At 48.6% G+C, this 18912-nt stretch overlaps 1 protein-coding gene across 1 annotated transcript; it reads right to left on the bottom strand.

Annotated features, from left to right (window-relative positions):
* Nucleotides 1-799: 799 nt before the first annotated feature.
* APOBEC2 (apolipoprotein B mRNA editing enzyme catalytic subunit 2) lies at nucleotides 800-15236 on the bottom strand. Its single transcript, XM_001928899.7, has 3 exons — nucleotides 14942-15236; nucleotides 3880-4444; nucleotides 800-1213 (listed from the first exon to the last, which is right to left on the bottom strand). Exons 1-2 carry the CDS (start codon nucleotides 15070-15072, stop codon nucleotides 3901-3903), a joined length of 675 nt encoding a protein of 224 aa, XP_001928934.3. The 5' UTR covers nucleotides 15073-15236; the 3' UTR covers nucleotides 800-1213; nucleotides 3880-3900.
* Nucleotides 15237-18912: the final 3676 nt, after the last annotated feature.

Here is an 18912-nt window from a genome sequence, read left to right as displayed (position 1 = left end):
CGCTGGTTTTCTTGACTGCTTCTACATTTAAAGGAATTAGGGTTAATTTTTTTCATGGAACTTGAGCCTCACTCACGTCTCTTACAAAACCTCTTGGAGAGGTCTGGCTGTGAGTGGATTTCAGCTGGGTTGTGATAAAGTGCTTTGTCATTTGCAGATAGTCTTGGGGTCAAATTCCGATGACTTATCACACTTGGAGCCTGGGGAAAGGAGACATGGCCTGATAATTGGAATGAACACATTCTTAGAAACCTAGTTAGAATTTGGCAAACACCCAGAAAGTCATGTGTGAAAACTTGCTTCTACATAGGACTCAAACCTTTTCAGAAATGAGACTTTTGACATCATCCTATACCATCAAGGACCATACACTGACCGCTCTTACATGATGTGTATCCAGACATTGAAATCGTACTTCTCACCCTCTCCTCTTTAATCAAGAGGCTAAGTGCTTATGAATTGGCAGTCGGGGTTGTTTATATACGTTATACTGCATTTCCAATGCCTTTTGTCTTATCCTCTGCCACAGTCCTTGTCTCCAGAGGAAGGAAAAGACACTCATTTACAAGTGATCTTGGAAGAAAATATTTTATGAAGGTCAAGACCAAGGTGTGAAGTGTGGATGGGGGAGTTGGCACATCCTGTGTTATCCAGGCAAGTCCTGGTTTAAGTCTTCCTCCCCCTTTATGTGTTGTTTAAGCTTGGTTCATAGCCTGGGACAGCCCTATTCCCAAGACTTGCTCACTGTCCAAAGTAATTTCTAAATGTCCAAGTTCCTTAAAAAAGCTGGTCACAGAAAGACCACACCACCTTTTTTTATTAATGTTGCTGTTTTTCTTTAAAAAAAAAAAAATCCCAACTTAACATCGGATGCATTTCTGGACATATTTCAAAGATGTGCAGACTTTGCACATCTTTGAGGCTTTTTGCCGTAAGCAGCCCAGTCAGGGGAATAAGGAGGACCTTCAGCCCCACGGATGCCTGGTGCCCGCGTGTGGTTGCCATTTCTCTCCTCGCAGCTCCCAAGAGCAGCCTTAGAGAGAGAGGCGCAGCGTCAATGATTTACAGCATAAGTGTATTTGGAGTCCTCTGAGGGCCTTGTGCAGTAGGATTGGTTGGTGTTGAATGTTGTCCAGCTCCAAGTGCTATTGGGAAGTCAGGCACGTCCCAGATGGCCACATGTGTCATTGCTGTCTCTTGGCAGCAGGCCGACCTTAGTAAGAAGACAAAGCATATTACTGAGAGCCCCTTTGGCCCCAAACAAAAGAGTTTTCTTTTTGAGCTAGGCCTTCTGTGTGCCTTCCCCAGCAAGTGCCCGCATGTCAACTCCACTGTCTCCTCTGATATCTGGTCTACTTAGGACTGGGTTTGTTTTCACTCCTGTTTTGGTGTGGGTCACACCGAGGACAGCCCAGGAGAGAGAGCTGCTTGAATTCTGTTCTCGAGTTAAATATATGGTTAAATCCTATTCCGTCATTTTTTTTTTTTTTTTTTTTTAAAGATGGAATAAGAGGAGTTCCCGTCGTGGCACAGTGGTTAACGAATCCAACTAGGAACCATGAGGTTGCGGGTTCGATCCCTGGCCTTGCTCAGTGGGTTAAGGATCTGGCATTTCCGTGAGCTGTGGTGTGGGGTCGCAGATGCAGCTTGGATCCCACGTTGCTGTGGCTCTGATTAGACCCCCAGCCTGGGAACCTCCATATGCCTCGGGAGTGGCTCAAGAAAAAGCAAAAAGACTAAATAAATAAATAAATAAATAAAGATGGAATAAGAACTAGGAGGCAAATTTTCTTTAACAAATGCTTATTTCTTGAGTGTTTTAATTAAGCAGAGCTCTTTGGGGCTTTTAGATTACAACTTGATTTCATGCCAGTTTTTTTTTTTTTTTTTTTTTAAACTTGGTACATTTTAACCTTTCCCTTCAGGAACTCAAATAGAGTACAGGGAAGCATGTTAATGGGTCCAGATGATACAGTTATGTACACTAATGGGAGGAAGCTTCTAGTGTGGAACATGTCCAATAACATTTTATTGGAAAATAATTTGACTTAGAAATGGACTTTTCCCTCAAAATGGTTTATCTATTTTACTTCTGTTTAGGTTAGCATAAAATACAACTCTCAATTAGCCAAAATTAAAAGCTCTTTTTAATCCTCCTTGAAATGCTTAATTTTTATAGCAGATTTAGCCATTTAATTATTTAACTTAATGGAAAACACACACACACATCTTTGAGGTCTTGCTAGCTTGGCAGCTGGAAGAAGTGGCCCATGACTCTGAAAGATATTTAAGAAGAAAGTATCCTAGAGTTCAAATTAGGCTACCAGCCAACATTCTACAGAATCTGTGTAGGTTTTATAACTACAGTGACCGTCCCCATGCTAATAAAATCTTCAAGGAATTTAAAAGTTAATTTTGTATTTTCAGAGGTCACCCTTGGAACTCTTACTACAGTTCCAAGGGTGACCTCTGAAAATACACTCCCTTTTTTGTGTGAACAAAGCATCACGTGGCATATCCAACCATAGTCTCACTGAATTCAGTGAATGGGTTCTGCTTTTTGTACGAAATGGCTGAACATGGGGTCTTCATGGACTGGCGGCTGCTCAACTGGAGAAGGATCAGGCACCCTGTGGGCATGTCTAATAGCAAACACCTGCTGACATCAAGCACTGGAACACTGATATTTCCAGCGTGTGTCCATAAAGGGACATCTTCTCTTCAGAGTATTAGGAGCGAGAGACACCCAAAATAAATGTCATATCTTCAAGGAAGCATGCTGCTTTCCTGTGTTATTAATATGTGAGTTGTCCCAGAATTAAAGTTGGGTACGAGGGTGGTGAAGACCCTTTCTCTGTTACCAGAAAATTTCGATCAGTAACTCAGGTCTTGTAAAGGGACTCAGTTACAGCACTTCTGGGGGAGCAAAGTAGATCAGACCAAATTCAAAAGGAGATACTAAAGGATCCTTTACCCTCTTTCCTGAGGGCAATCGGCCTGTTCTCTGAGAGTCTAATTTACCCTCAGCAAGAGGCCAAATTGGCCTTAATTGTGTCCTAATTATTTGCTTAAATAGCTAATCTTTACTTCCAGTTCTACCACATCTTAGTATCTGTAGGAGGCTACTTGGGAGCTGCTACCTAATTTACAAACATCTGCTTAACCCTTTAAACATTCCACTATAGAAGAACTTGTTGCTGTATTTATTATCCACATTTTTCTGCAAATTCTGCTGAGGCCTCCTCAACATAAGAGAAATGTTCTTATACATTCACCCAGCAATTATTGATCTCCCTCAAAGCAGAACCATTGAAAACATGAAACTATCTCTGGCCTCCAAAAAGTTGATGACAAATCCATTTGGGGACTTTCAAAAGTACTGAAAAATGAAGAAAAAAAAAAAAAAAAAAGCCCCTTAAAGAAAGAAAAGCTTGCATTACAGAGAAATGAAATGTTAAGACTGCAGATGGGGTTGGGGGCAGGGCATCTAGAATGTGACCAGAGTTAAAGTCTGGACAGGTGGACATGGGGACATGCTTAGGGGACTGAAATATCTCTGCTGTTTAGTAACAGGTCCTTGGGCCATTGGAGTCTTACTAAGGAAGTCATTCTGTCTCATTAAAGCTTCCTGATTCCTGCCACCCTTGGGCACTCCAAGTTATGGGGACAGTTTAACTACAAAGGGGTAGAAGAGAAAAGGATTTAGGGAGAAGCATTTAGAGGAAAGAGAAAGGAAGGGGGGAACTTCTAAGAATGTTTTTACAACCAACCACAAGCAGAGAAATGAAAGAGATCCTTTCAGAGGAAAATCGGGGCACTCACTCCGCCTGACCTTCCACCCAAGTTAACAGCGCAAAGAGCGCTGGTGCCACGACTCACGTGAGGCTGGGCCCAGTCCGCCTACTTGAGGATGTCCGCCAACTTCTCCTCGTAGTACAGGAAGTTCTCCTGAATGTCCTCCCAGGGCTCAAAGGCCTTGGATTCGCCCTCCTCTTGCTCCACAAAATTCTGCCAGACGTACTCGAAGTCCTGGGGCTTCATGATGCGCAGCCTGCAGCCGGCTTCCTTCAGCCTCCTCAGAGCCGCCTGGATCTCGGGCTCCTCCCACATGAAGAGCCGCCCCACCAGGATGAGCAGGCGCAGGTTCTTGGCCTTGTTGAGGGTTTTGATGATGCGGTCCGCGCAGGCCGCGCAGGGGCTGGAGGACACGTACCAGGTGACCACGTAGCGCACGGCCGGGTCGAAGGCGGGCAGGATCGTGTTGAAGAAGGCTTCCTCCGCGTGGGCGGCCGCGTGCTCATCCTCCAGGTACCCCCGCGTCGCCTGCACTTGGCCTCCCTTGCTCTGCGCTTCGATCACGTAGCAGAGGAAGGTCTTGTTCCGCCCGGAGCTGTACTCCACATTCCGGAACTGAAACTTAAAGAAGTTGACAGGCAGCCGCTCCCTGCGGGTCGAGGAGACAAAGGCACAGAGAAGGCGAGGGAATGATGAGTTCTGGTTCTAGGACTAGCCTGGAGTCCGGCTTTCCAAGTTCAGTAACTCGGAGACACGTTCACATTGACTCCTGGATACCTCGCCTGCGCTAACAGCCGTGATAAAAAGGCAGGTAGGGATTCAGAAGGGTTTCTATCTAAAGGAGAGGGAAGAATGTGGAGGGAGGCATGCATCCAGGACACCCTATTAGGACCGGTCTCCAAACTCTTCACCCTCACGCCCATCACACACACAGACACACACAGACACACACACACACACACACACTTCTAAATCAGTGACTCTTTTTTTTTCTCATCGTTTTGTACTTTTCATTTGAAAATGTGAATAGATCTTATGCCAAGAGACAAATCAAGTTCTCTTACTTTGATTTAAAAAAAAATGAACAGATTATTTTATAGAGTGCCAGCTCTACTCTTGCCAGCGTTTATTTTAATAAGGTTCTTGAAAATGTTCTTTTTGTCCAGGTTCAGATCATCCAGCGAAGTTTCTGATCTTACACTAGGTTCTTTTTTTTTTTTTTTTTTTTTTTTTTTTTTTTTTTTTTAGGGCTGCACTTGCAGCATGTGGAAGATCCCAGGCTAAGGGCAGAATCGCAGCTGCAGCTACTGGCTTAATGCCACAGCCACAGCAATGCCAGATCCGAGCTGCTTCTGTGACCTGCACCAAAGCTCATGGCAACACCAGAGCCTTAATCCATTGAGCAAGGCCAGGGATCGAACCTGTGTTCTCATGGATACTAGTGGGGTTTGTCACCACTGAGCCACAATGGGAACTCCTACACTAGGTTCTAATGACAAGGGGTCAGGCACATAACTGGATAACATCCTCAAGATTCTGCCTTTTCCCTCTGAACCTCTCCCACTCCCCTTAGAGCCTTTGATTTTAATTTGTAATCAGTGGCTCTTTAGCCTGTCTGTACATTAATTAGAATCCCCTAGAAGACTCTACAAATATCTGTTCTCAGGCCCCTGAGCAAACCAAATAAATCAGAACATCTGGAGGGGGACCAGGCTTCAGCATTTTTATTTGTTTTATTTTTTAAATTAAATTAAATTAAAAAAAATTTTTTTATGGCTGCACTTGTGGCCTATGGAAGTTTCCAGGCTAGGGGTCGAATCAGCCTATGCCACAGCCACAGCAACACCAGATCCTCAACCCACTGATCAAGGCCAGGAATCAAACCTGCATCCTCACAGAGACAATGTCGGGTCCTTAACTCGCTGAGACACAACAGGAACTCCCTATTTATTTTTTTAATTATAGTTGATTTACAATGCTGTGCCAGGTACCAGCATTTTTATTTCATTATTTTTAGTTTTTAATTAAAATATAGTTGATTTACAGTGTTGTGCCAGGCATCAGGATTTTTTCATTTTTTATTTTTTTAAAAAGTTGTATTGAAGTATAGTTCATTTACAAGGCTGTGATAATTTCTGCTGTACAACAAAGTGACCCAGTCATACACATACACATATCTATTCTCTCTGATTCTTTTCCCACATGGATTATCACAGAATACTGGGCAGAGTTCTCTGTGGTATACAGCTGGTTCCTGTTGGCCAGTTGTTCCATATACCTCAGTGTGCATATGCCAGGCCCACGCTCCCAGTCCATCCCTCCCATCTCCTCCCCAACCTGTCCCCTTGGGTAACCTTTTTCAAAGTCTGCTTTTTTTAAAGTGCTCCAGATGATTCTGATATGTGCCCAGGTTGGAAAAGCAATATTCAAATAATAATTGTAGGAGTCTTGTCGTGACTCAGTGGTTAACAAACCTGACTAGCTTCCATGAGGACGTGGGTTCGATCTCTGGCCTTGCTCAGTGGGTTAAGGATCTGGTGCTGTCGTGAGCTGTGGTGTAGGTCACAGACGCCGCTAGGATCCTGCGTTGCTGTGGCGGTGGTGTAGGCCGGCAGCTGCAGCTCTGATTCGACCCCTAGTCTGGGAATTTCCATATGCCACCATGTGGCCCTAAAAAGACAAAATAAAAAATAATTTTACAAAGTAGCAAGCATGTAAAACTTCTCCTGACAGAGCAAGGCAAAGGTTGTACAGAACATTTCATGCCTTCATTTCTCCCCTTGTCATTCAAGTATGTTACAGCTCAGGCATGAGGTGGCCTACAACTTGCAGTCCCAGTCTCTCCCAAGGACAGTTTCTCAAGCCTGTCTTTCCCCTCAAGTGAAGGAAGGGTTGTCACATAAATGGTCAAGAATGTTTAATCTTTGAGGCCAGACGACCTGAGGATTCCTTGATATGAGTTAGTGTGTATGTCGTATGGACTCATTTCAAAATCATAAAAGACTTGGCCCCTGCCCTCCAGATGCTTCTAATCTAGCAGCTAGATTCTAGCTGCACAGAGAAGATGTCAATAACATCTCAAAACAGTAGAGAACTGCTAAAAAGAAGAGGTAGAGTGGAGGACACAAGGTTCTTGAAAGTTTAGCCTTGATCCAGGAGGCAATAGAGAATTGTTACAGGTTCCTGAATAAAGACAGCTATCATGAAAGTGAGGTCCACGGAAGAGTCCTGTGGTGGCTTTAGGCAGAGAGAGTGAAGCTGGGGAAAAGCCCAATATTTAGAAAGCTCACTTGGTTTCTTAGGGCACTAGACTTGGTGATGAATATGTCCAGTGGCTTCAAGGAGAGAGGGATGATTAGGAAATGAAAGCAGCAGAAAAAGCCCAGGTTTGAAAAAAATATAGTAGAAATAAGAAGGAGCGAGGGAGTTCCCTAGTGAGCTAGTAGTTAGGATTCAGCACTTTCACTGCTGCGACCCTGGTCTGGGACCTGAGATTCCCACGTCAAGCTACTGTAGGCCATGGCCAAAAAAGAAAAAGAAAATAAAAAAGAAAGGGCGAGAAAAAGGAGAGGGGCTGGAGAGATCCTCAGAGTCGAAGACTGTTTTTATCTTTATGTGTCTGTGGGTGTTTTTCTAAAACCAGGAAGATTCGTGCAGCTTTGAAGGACAAGAAGAATGAAGAGGCTTTAACAGGAGAGATTGAAAAGGTCGGAAGGAGAGGATGAGTACCAGCTGGAGAGGCTGAATGTTTTCTTTTTAACAAAATGTAATCTCTGTGCTTGCCCCGGAAGATAACCTATAGCAACTGCTTACCCTGCTCTTGCTTCTCTCTGCACCTTTCCTTCCCTCAGAGAGGTCACCCCGCTCCCTGGGCTGCAGGGCGATCCCTGGTATCCCCCTTGGCTTCTTAGGGATGAGCAGCAGGTGCCCAAGAGGCGGGTAGACCTGAGCGGTTTCCCTGCAGTCCTCCCCTCCCCCATCACCAAATTTTCCCCACCCAGGTTTCCATGTTCCCTGCTGTCAGGTTCAGTTTCCACTGGGGAGATAGATGTGTTTGGGGACCAAGCCCTGGGATTCCTTTTGGTACTATATTTAGCTCTCTAAGTCCCTCTGTCCCTGAGTGGACGTGTTTATTATTTACTTAACATTTGGGGAGAATAGATGGCCTGATGGTTCCCCCTCTCCTCTTTCAATCCCTGCTGGGAAAACATTTATAACCAAGCTCTCCCTAGTTCAACTCACCCCACCAGACCACTCACTAAATGATCTCTTCATTTCCTGGAGTGACTTTTTTTCTCCCGAGAAGCACAGAGATCACCTTTTCTGGCAATTCAAGGCCTCTTGCCAGACTACACCCTGTCCTGAAATCTAATCCAGAGCCACCGGTATGATGGGTTGTCAGGTGAAACTCTTGGAAGGATTCATGGCTGCCCGGTTGGCTTGGAGACTTTGGCAATAGCTGCCTGTGTGGTCCCTCAGGTTTCCTTGTGGAAACCCCAAAGTATTGCTCCAACTCTGCCAAGTACAGCCCAGCTAGAGGACAGGAGTGGCCCGGCATGTGATGTGGAAGTTGGCTGGATGGTCTACAAGTGAAGCTTCTCTCAGCCCCTCCTCTTCTTCTCTAGGCAAAGGAAGAGGACCCAGAGACACCGGAAACTCCAGAGAGAGGAAGAACATCCGTCTCTCTATAAATACTGGTTTCCAACCCTTTGGCCCAGCAGCCCCATAGTTTGCCCTGCCCCTCCGCGGGGCCTTCTGGACTGGGTGCCTCAGAAGGGAAGTGCGTTCGAGGGGCAGAGGAAAGTCCTGGAAGGTCTCGGCTCTCAGGCTTTCCTTGGGCTTGTTCAGAGACTGAGCCTGCCTGGCTTCTCAGTAGGGTTTTTGGTCTTGCAGAAGGAGCATAGAGATTGAATGCAGTTCTTTGGGCTTCCTATAGACTGAAACAGCCTGAACCTGGAGGGGCATCAGGAGAACAGAGGTGGCAGAGGTTTGAAATAGCTCCAAAGAGCTAGACCATATGGCCATCTCGGGGGATACGCTAGAATCACAGAAGAGGTCAGTACTGCTATGCCTCTAGGGGAAGGAAGGCAGTAGTGACTGTGAGTGTGTAGATAACCACAGACATTTTTTATTTTTCCCGTAGCATGCTATGCCTGAGTACCATAGCTATTTATATTATAGCCCTTTGCTCTTAACCCCAGCAGATGTTTTACTGCTAAAGTGGCGTGTGTATGTGTGTATTCGTCCACATGCACATATTAGAGTGGTGGTCAGGAGAGAGAGATGGTGAGGGCAAACTTCTTTACCTGGACTCAGTCTCCCGTTCAAGCACAGAAGCCCACAGTATAATTCCTACCCACTCCCAACACCTCTTTAAAAAAAAAAAAAAATATATATATATGTATATATACACATTACCATAATGCAACATATACACATAATATGTTGTGTAAGAAGAAATAGGACGAAATGTTTATTTTAAGTGATAATGTTTATTTCTAAGGGAGGCTTTGTTTTAGTTTTGGGTTTTTTTTTGCTTTTTAGGGCTGTACCTGTGGCATAGGAAAGTTCTCAGGTTTTGGTTGAATTAGACCCGCAACTGCCAGCCTACACCACAGGCACAGCAATAGCAAGGCCAGATCTGAGCCCCATCTGTGACCTACACTGCTCAACTCACAGCAACACCGGATTATTAACCCACTGAGCGGGGCCAGGAATTGAACCCACATCCTCATGGATACCAGTCAGGTTCTTAAGCCTCTGAGTCACAACAGGAACTCCCTAATTTAGTTTTCTATTGCTGCTATAACAAATTCCCACAAAGTCAGGAGCCAGTAACGTCTAACCTCTCTCTCTCTCTTTTTCTTTTTGGCTAGAGCGTGCAGTGGCTTGATTTTTGGCATCTCCATTTCCAGACCAGAGATTGAACCCAGGCCACAGCAGCAAAAGCTCCAAGTCATAACCACTAGACCACCAGGGAACTCCTCCCAGCACCTGTTTAAGCATCGCTACCTCATGCTTTCTACAAACAAGGCCATCCCCCCTCAGGTGCTTAGACTCTGGTTTCTGGGCATTGAAATTCTCTAGGCAGGAAACCGAGAATCCTCATAGCTAGGAACAATTGGGAAGAAGGCCTGCTTGATGAAAGGAGAAGGGGTGTGAGTCAATGTAATATATATATGTATTTTTCTCACTTTCGCATTAAAAAAAATGTGCATTTCCTAAGCATAAATCTAGACAGTTAAAGGAAGGAACCTGGAGGGCAGTGGAAGCCAGATTGAAATGAAAACATTTGCCCCCAGATCATCCATGGCAGGAAAGCCTAATCACAGGCAACGGAGTGTTGACTCGTTTCTGCTTTTCTCACTACACCTTTCATGACCTGCTTGAAAGAGGCAGAATTACCCATTTCGGTTTCCTTTTCCCTTTTTCTTTTTTATTCCTTTTTTTTTTTTTTTTACTTATACATCACATTTATTTATGATATTGGAGAAACCCTACATCCATCTTAACTTTATTGTCCAAATCTCACACAACCCTCCATTTACTGTTTATCGAACACTCTCAGTGATCCTAGCACTGTGCTGTTCACTAGCAGTACAAAGACGGAGAAGATGTGTGTGCGCCCTGGCCACACCCAACACACATTCTGCCTGGCTCGGCCTGAAAGCTGCACTATCAAGGGTGGACGTGCATTAGGGAGGAAAATATCCAATTCAAAATATGCATTTCAGGGGGTTCCCCTTGTGCCTCAGTGGCTAACGTATCCAGGAGGACGCCAGTTCGATCCCTGGCCTCGTTCAGTGGGTTAAGGATCTGGCGTTGCCATGAGCTGTAGTGTAGGTCTCAGACATGGCTTGGATCCTGTGTTGCTGTGGCTGTGGCGTAGGCTGGCAGCTACAGCTCTGGTTCGACCCCTAGCCTGGGAACTTCCATATGCTATGGGTGTGGCCCTAAAAAAATGCCTTTCAGATGGAAAATAACCGAACACTAATTATCCTTGCTTCCTTTTCCCCTTTTCAGACCACTATGGAGGGAGCATCGTCAGAAGCAGAAGTGTAGGGAAGCAGAGAGTTCTAATGGCCTGACTTCTGCAAGCTAAGGTGGGGGTTGATGGACTGCTGGCTCCTGATTGGCAGCCCTGGGTGGGCTTCCGCCCCTGGCAATCCCTGAGCCTGCCCTGTTTCCCTGAGAAAACCCCATCTCTGCAGCCTTCCCCCAACCCTCAGGGCAGGCCCAGCATGGCCAGAGTCATGGCTGCCTTCTGTTCTTTATGAAACAAACCTCCCAGGATGCTCCTGAGTGCAGGTGAGGGGTGAGGGGCCACGGCATCAACCGTGCCATCAAAAGCCCCTCACTCCCCGCCCAGCCCTTCTCCTCTGAACCCTGCCTCCCCTCTCTGATCCTCACGTGGTGGGGAGTAAACTACTGGTGGCCTAAGAAGTGGTTGAAAGGAGACTCACTGCCTGTGCCATTCATCCCTGTTCCAGAATAACCCCTTTGATAGCAGGTTCAGCTTTATGTAAAACCACATGCAACATAACTAGAGAGACACACACACAGCAAGGGGTGCTGCCAGGTGGGGCTTCGGTCACTCATCACTGGGGTGGAGAGATGGGGAGACAGCCCGCTCTGGAGCCCCAGAGCTCCCCTCAAGCATGCTGAGTTCAGAGGCAGGTGCCAACCAGTGGAATCCTCTTCTCAGCCTGGTGCTGCCAGATCTCTTCTATCCTTGGAGGCCCTCCCCTCAATTAATTCCCTATCCCAACGCCTGGCAGAGAGCCTGTCCCGCAGGAGATGCTCATCATTCGTTCACATACTCATTCAACAAATATTTATTGGGTAACTCTTAGCAGCTGGGTGCCATCCTGGGTGCAGAGAGAAAGCCCCTGAAAGGCAGAGTCCCTGTCCCCATGGAGGTTGACTACTTCTGGGGAAAATAGGCAGTAAATAAAGGACTCCTATTCAGAAAATACTTATTGAATATTGACTCCTCTCTATGGCTTTTTTTTTTTTATAGCTATTTTTTTTTTTTTGTCCTTTTTAGGGCCACACCGGCAGCATATGGAGGTTCCCAGGCTAGGGGTCCAATCGGAGCTACAGCTGCCAGCCTATACCAGAGCCACAGCAATGCCAGGTCCGAGTCGCATTTGTGACCCACACCACAGCTCACAGCAACGCCGGATCCTTAACCCACTGAGCTGGGTCAGGGGTCGAACACGCAGCCTCATGCTTCCTAGTCGGATTCGTTTCTGCTGCACCATCATGGGAACTCCAAAGCCCTGATTTCTAATATTTGCTAATTCTCCTAAATGCTGGCATTATGGAGAATTCAAGAAACCAGCATGAGGCCCCTGAACACAGACTTGGTAAGAGAGGCCCCGATCAAGTCTCAGCTGGCAAAAACAGGGCCAGGCACACCGCTGCAGCGCTAGACCTTTCTCTAGCACTTTCTACCGTGTTATTTCAAACGTTCTTATGTCTGCTTTCTATCCTGAGTGCCCTACTCAAACCAGACTCAGGACAAGCAGACATCGCTGCTCCCCTCAGACAGTTTCTGAAAAGCCACCTGCTGTTCTAGCCTGGGGCCCCGGGTCTAAGGGCAGTGTGGCTGGACCCCTCCCCTGCTGACCCTTTGACGCCAGGGCACCTGGAGAGTGTGGGAGAGGAGAGCCGTTCCCTCGTCCAGGTCCTGCCCCTGCACAGACACAGCGTGCACCTCAGGGCTATTTTAAGCTGTCTGTTTACCCGGGGGGCCCAGGAGACAGATCTCCACAGCTGTTCCATGTGGCTGGGGAAACACACCAGGGCTCCACCTCCCTCCTGAACGGCTCTCGAAATGCCCAGAAGGCTGCCCCGCCTGGATCAGGGGGGCCTAGGAGCCTCACCACCTCACTCCGGAGACCAGCAGAAAGGACGCTGGGCTGGAGTCAGAAGACCTGCTGCTGACTGGCTCTATGGTCTTGGAGCTGAGACTCCATCTCCTCGACTGTCAGGTTCCCCTTCTGTAGAGTGGCGTCGATACAGGTCCTCTCCCGGCCTTGCGCTGGGGCTGAATGCGCTCAGGCTTGCGAAAATGTGCTGGGATTATAAAGCCCTGGGTGAGCCTAAGTGACATCAGAGGATTGATGGATTTAACATTTCTTTTTCTTTCTTTCTTTCTTTTTTTTTTTTTTTAGGGCTGTACCTGCACCACATGCAGGTTTCCAGGCTAGGAGTTGATTTGGAGCTGCAACTACTGCCCTACACCACAGCTGCAGCAACGCCAGGTCCAAGTCGAGTCTTCGACCTACACCACAGCTCAGGGCAAGACTGGATCCTTAACCCACTGATCGAGGCCAGGGATCGAACCCACATTCTCATGGATACTAACTGGGTTCTTAACTGACTGAGCCACAATGGAACGCCTCAGAGGATTTAATCTTTTAAAACCCATCACCCTGAGCCCCCAAAGCACATTCAGCTCAACAAACACACTCTAATTCTGTGGTGGACAGGCGCTCCCCTGTGCTGGGGAGATAACGGCGGTGCACAGAGTGGGTGTGAATCGCCTGTGTATGTGACCAAGGCCAGCACGGGCGATTCTAGCGTGCTTAGATGCTAGAAAAAACATCTCCTTCCAGAGAGAGCCACTGGAATATCAGACCTCCTGGTCTGGTGGCCCTTGGCTCTCCCTGTGTCTGTATTAATCTGAGCCCCGTTGCTCCCTTAATCCTGGGATGAGGGGGACATTACTTGGTTGGGCGTCGGCGAATGCAAGCTCAAGGCTTTAACCTGCAGGCTCACTCCAGGCACCAGGATGAACGTCCCTCAGGTTCTCTGAGAAACCGGAAAATATCTGAGCTGGAAGAGACCTTCAGAATCAACTAATGTGATGTCCTTATGTTACAAAGGAAAAAGGGGCAGCCAGGACTGGAAAGTCACTTGCCCAGCCTCACAGAGCAACTCCCAATTGCCCCCCACGTCTCCCTCAGCCTCCTGAAGGCATCAGGCCTCCCTTCTTCCTGAAATTTCTCTGTGTGTGGCCCCTCTGTGGCCCATCGGCCTTGCTGCAGACTCTGGTGAAGGAATCCTTGGGACCCCACACAGTCCCTTCTGATTCTTTTTTTTTTTTTTTTTTAGGGCAGCATCTGTGGCTTATGGAAGTTCCCAGGCTAGGAGTCAAATCGGAGCTGTAGCCACTGGCCTACGCCACAGCCACAGCCACACCAGATCCGAGCTGCATCTGTGATCTACACCACAGCACACAGCAACGCCAGGTCTCCGACCCACTCAGGTCTCCGACCCACTGAGTGAGGACAGGGATCGAACCCAAATCCTCATGGATACTAGTCAGATTCATTTCCACTGTGCCACAATGGGAACTCCTCCTTCTGATTCTTTGTTTAGCAACTTAGCAGCAGCTTCTGCTGAAGGGACAGAGAGGGAAGAGGAGAGAGACAGCTTGGTTTCATTCCTGGCATAATCTGGATGAGCCAGAGGTGCCCTGTGTGCAGCCCCCTCCTTGAGGCCTCAAGACTCTTGGCTCTGGGTCCTGGTTCCTCTGGGCTGTGACTGAGGGGTGGTGGAACCCCTCCTCTGCCCAGAGGCTCTGGGCCTGGCCCCTGTTACTTGGAAGATGGGGACAGCCCCTGGGGAGACCCAAAGACTCAGTGAGAAAGAAAAAAACCACTTCTAACTCTAGCTTGGGAGAGAATGGATCTGCCTTGCCTATCTTAGAATCTTCTAGGCCAGAGAGAAGCTTGAAGGAAAGAGTGAGAGACATACACATAGAGGAGAGGCCGGCTCAGAAGCAGAGAGAAGCTGAGTGGGGAGGTATTTTGGGGCCATTTTGAAAGGCGCCAGTGGCCTCCTGTGTCCTTACTACGGTCCCTGGGACCAAGTAACCTTCACCCTGAGAGGCAGGTGACGCCCTAATACCAGGAAGCCTCCAGGGCCATTTCCTCCTCTGGGCCTTTGTCTCCTCTGAGCTCCCCCCTCAACCCCATTAGAGGGTCCAAGATGTCACTCTGAGAAGCCAAGGGCGATGAGCCGCTGTGTCCCCTGCAGCCCCCGCGGTGCGCGCTCTCGGCTGCTGCCACACGATGACCCCGTCCTAGGTCCCGCCAGCCTGGCCCCAGCCAGTGCCCCCACAGCCGGCTCTCACCCCGTGACGATCTCAAAGGGCGGCAGCTCGATCAGCTCCTTCAGCTTCTCGGGGTCCTCCAGGTTGTCCAGCTCCTCACCATTCTGGGAGGCAGGTGCCTCGGCCGCAGCGGCCTCTTCCTTCTGGGCCATGGAGGGGCCGTGCTCAGGAGTTCCCGAGAGGAGAGGGGAGGTGGCGGCGGCGGGTCTGGGCCAAGGCCTGGCGGCAGAGTCCCAAGCAGCTGTCAGCAGCTAAATCTGCCCTGGGCGTGGGGCTGGCGGCGACGGGAAGAGGACCCGAAGGCCAGGCCGAGTGCGCTCAGCCCCCTCGGCCACGGGCTTTATAGCCAGAGGCCCCTCCCCCAAGCCCTCTCCTTCTATCTTTTTTTAATTGAGTGACAGCGGGTGCAGGGAAGGGGGGATGGAAAATCTGGCCCTCAGTAGCCCCTATTTATCAGTAGCAAAGACAGGAAGCTGGCAGGTGGGAAAGCTCAGCCTGCTCTCGCTCGCAGCTCGGCACCAGCTCACACGCTGCTTGTGCTCTTCCTTCTCCTCCCCCTTCACCTTTGTTTCCCACCCAGCTTCCTGGGGGAGATGGTGGAAGGGACCCAGGGTGGGTGGCCTGAGTATTTGCTGGGAAACTCTCTCGGGGGTTTAAGTAGGACGAGGTTTGTGTTGAACTGGGCGGTTGCAGAGAGACCCAGGCCGGTTTGGTTGGGGAGGCCAGAGTTTGGGAAAGGAGGGTCCTAAGACAGGGGGGCGGGAAGTTCTGCCAATTGGGAAGGAAACTGTGGGTTGTTACTCAAAGGGAGTGGACGCTGGAGTTTCCACTGTGGCTCAGCGGTAATGACCCTGACGAGTATCCATGAGGAATGAGGATGCGGGTTCGATCCCTGGCCTTCTCAGTGGGTTAAACATACTAAAAAAAAAAAAAAAAAAGTTGGATCATTTGTCTCCTCCATTCAAAGACAATGGCTTCCCATATCACTCAGAGAAAAAGCCAAGGTTCTTGTGTGTGTGTGTGTGTGTTTAGGGCCATACCTGTGGCATATGGAGATTCCCAGGCTAGGGGTTGAATTGGAGCTGTAGCCGCTGGCCTATGCCTCAGTCACAGCAAAGCCAGATCCGAGATGGATCTGCGACTTACACCATAGCTCACGGCGATGCTGGATCCTTAACCCACTGAGCAAGGCCAGGGGTCGAACTTGTGTCCTCATGGATACTAGTCAGGTTTGTTACTGCTGAGCCACAATGGGAACTCCTGATTCAACATATTTTTATCAGATCACCCAGGCTGCTTTGTTGAGAACAGAGTACAGGTGAGAAAGAACAGAAGCAGGACAGGTTATAAGCTATTGAAACTACTGAGAGATGACAGGGGTCCCTAGAATAATCCCTGAGCTGGAATGACATTGGGAGGGTACTGGCTGATTTGCAGTTTGGGGCAGTGCAAACACTCTAGGAGGTTCTCAGGGCAGCAGAAGTCTGGGTCAGGATCACCTGGAGGTTGAAACCTAAGAACATTGGTGAACTGGTCTGAACACAGCTCCCAGTGGGGTGGGGGGTAGGATGAGAAGGTAGGGGGCCCTCTGCATGGTCTGACTAGAGCATAGGAGTCAGGATGGTTTGGAGGATTGGGAGCTCTCTCTTCCAGAGAGTTCTGAGCATGCTGGCACCCTACGAGTAAGCTATCCAAGCATTTTGGTTTGCCCGGGATAGTCATCGTTTGTATCAGTTGTCAAGGCATAATTGCTCCTGGCTCCCCTTTCACTTTCAAAGTGCCCCAGTGTAGAATAATAAGTGACACGGTCACCTTACCTAGTAGGCTGATCACTGAAAGCATTCTTATCCAGGGGTTATTGTTTTCAGGTATTTTTCCAAGGGAGACAGGCACAGGGTAGTGGAGTCATGCCTGTGTCCACCAAGAAAAGGCGGTGATAGCGGATTAATAGCAAACACGCGTTATTATTATTTCAACATCATCACACAAACTCACCACATTTAAATGCAGACAGTTCATTTTGTTCTTTTATTTGATCAACATGTATCTGAGTTCCTGTTGTGGCTCAGTGGGTTAAGAATCTGACTAGTAACCATGAGAACGCAGGTTTGATCCCTGGCCTTGCTCAGTGGGTCAAGGGTCCGGCGTTTTTGCCACAAGCTGCGACTTAGGTTGCAAATGTGGCTCGAATCGGGTGTTGTTGTGGCCATGGGATAGGCCGGCAGCTGTAGCTCTAATTCGACCCCTGTCCAGGGAACTTCCATATGCTGCAGGTTTGGCCCTAAGAAGAAAAAAAGCCCCCAAGCCCCCAGAACAAAAACCCCCAACATTTATCGAGGGCTCCTACGTGCCAGGTTTTTTTGTAGCAGACACCAAGAATACAGAGAGGAGAAGGTGCTGACTCACCAGGAGCAGCCCCCTGGCCTTATAGCTTGTATGTGAGTTGGGGGGGGAGCATCCAGGCACTCAGATAGGCCTTAACGCCCTTGGTCCTCAGGCCAGTCTCACAGGGAGGTGTTAAATTTTTAGCTGCATTTTGCAGGTTGGGGACCTGCAGCTCAGAAAGGTGAAGCAGTTTGTAGAAGATCACACAAGATTTTACGTCCAGCTCTTCTGAGCCTCCTCTTTTTTTTTTTTTTTTTTTTTTTTTTAGGGCTGCACCCAAGGCATATGGAGGTTCCCAGGCTAAGGATCGAATCGGAGCTGTAGCCACCAGCCTATGCCAGAGCCACAGCAATGCAGAATCCGAGCCGTGTCTGCAACCTACACCACAGCTCACGGCAATGCCAGATCCTTAACCCACTGAGTGAGGCCAAAGATCAAACCTGTGTCCTCATGGATACTAGTCAGATTCGTTTCTGCTGAGCCATGACGGGAACTCCCTGAGCCTCCGTTCTTCCTCCCAGGGCTGCATCCAGCTAGCTCTAAGGAAAGCATCTCTTAAGCATTGTCTCCCACTTCCCATCACAGCTACCGTGATGTGCTTGCTTCAACTACGGAAGAGTAAAAACATCTTGCCAGGACACAAGTGGGGAGGAGGGATCCTTTCAGCTCACTTTTCCCTTGTGGGGATGACTTTCTCCCAGATGATGGGTTCTTATATTTTGGCTGTCATGTAGAACCCTGGATTGGCAGGAAGAAAAAAAATCCATGTTCCCCTCCCCATCTTAGCCCTCGATTCACTGTGTGATCCTGGTCAAATCACTTAGCACCTCTGGGTGATTTGACAGACCTTTCTGGCCTGTGACGCAGGCTGAGTCATTGCTGTCTGTTCCAAGATGATCAAAGGGATGAAGAGGAGGAAGCAGAGCAGGTTCCCAAAGACCTGAAGGGTGGAGATGAAACGTGTGTTGCAAAGTTTCCACCTCTGAGGGCTCTTGGGAGATGGTGCAGAGGGGGTCCCCAAGCTGGTCCCCTCTGAAGATGTGATCCCTTGCTCCTACCCTGTCCACGTCCATTTTGACCTTTGACACCTGGAAGAATGCCTCGGACCCTCCCTGGACCGATGACTGACAGCTTCCTTTTCCACTGCTCCTTTCCAACTCCCCCCTTTCCCTGGAGGCCCTCTGACTCGCTCTGGCTATTTATGGCACCTCCTGGGGCCCAAATTCCTGCCTCGTCCCTGGCTCTCCTTTCCAAGTCAGCCCAGTTTCCCCTGCTGGCCCCAGAGTGCAGCAGCTAATCTGGGGGATCCAGTGCCAGGAGCCTGACTCTTCCTCCTGCAGCTGCCACTATCCTCTTTTTAGTGCAGACACTCCCCACCCCCGTGTTAACACTGTTGAGTAAGTTTCTATCAATACATCTCTTCTATAGAGAAGGATGCTGGGAAATACGGTATCTGTTTATTTCACTGGGGGCCATGGGGGTGCTGGGATTTGAACCCAAGTCTGTCTGCCTCCAAATTCTATGCTTTGCCCATTGGGTTATGCTGCCTGGAATTCAGTAGCAGTGAGAGCTGACACCAGCCCAACTCTCTGGTGGGGGGGGGGGGC

This window comes from Sus scrofa, chromosome 7 (genome assembly GCF_054392235.1).
Source record: "Sus scrofa isolate SSC_HxYL_T2T_F1_AM1 chromosome 7, Sscrofa_HxYL_maternal_Yorkshire_Landrace_v2.0, whole genome shotgun sequence".
NCBI lineage: Eukaryota > Metazoa > Chordata > Mammalia > Artiodactyla > Suidae > Sus > Sus scrofa.
This window is presented reverse-complemented; position numbering and strand designations above follow the sequence as displayed.

Bases quoted from the DNA above. Each gene is read 5' to 3' on its own strand.
- APOBEC2 (XM_001928899.7), bottom strand. From the start codon at position 15,072: ATGGCCCAGAAGGAAGAGGCCGCTGCGGCCGAGGCACCTGCCTCCCAG. The intron at 4,445-14,941 runs GTGAGAGCCGGC...CTCGACCCGCAG, and splicing joins CCCTTTGAGATCGTCACGGG to GGAGCGGCTGCCTGTCAACT.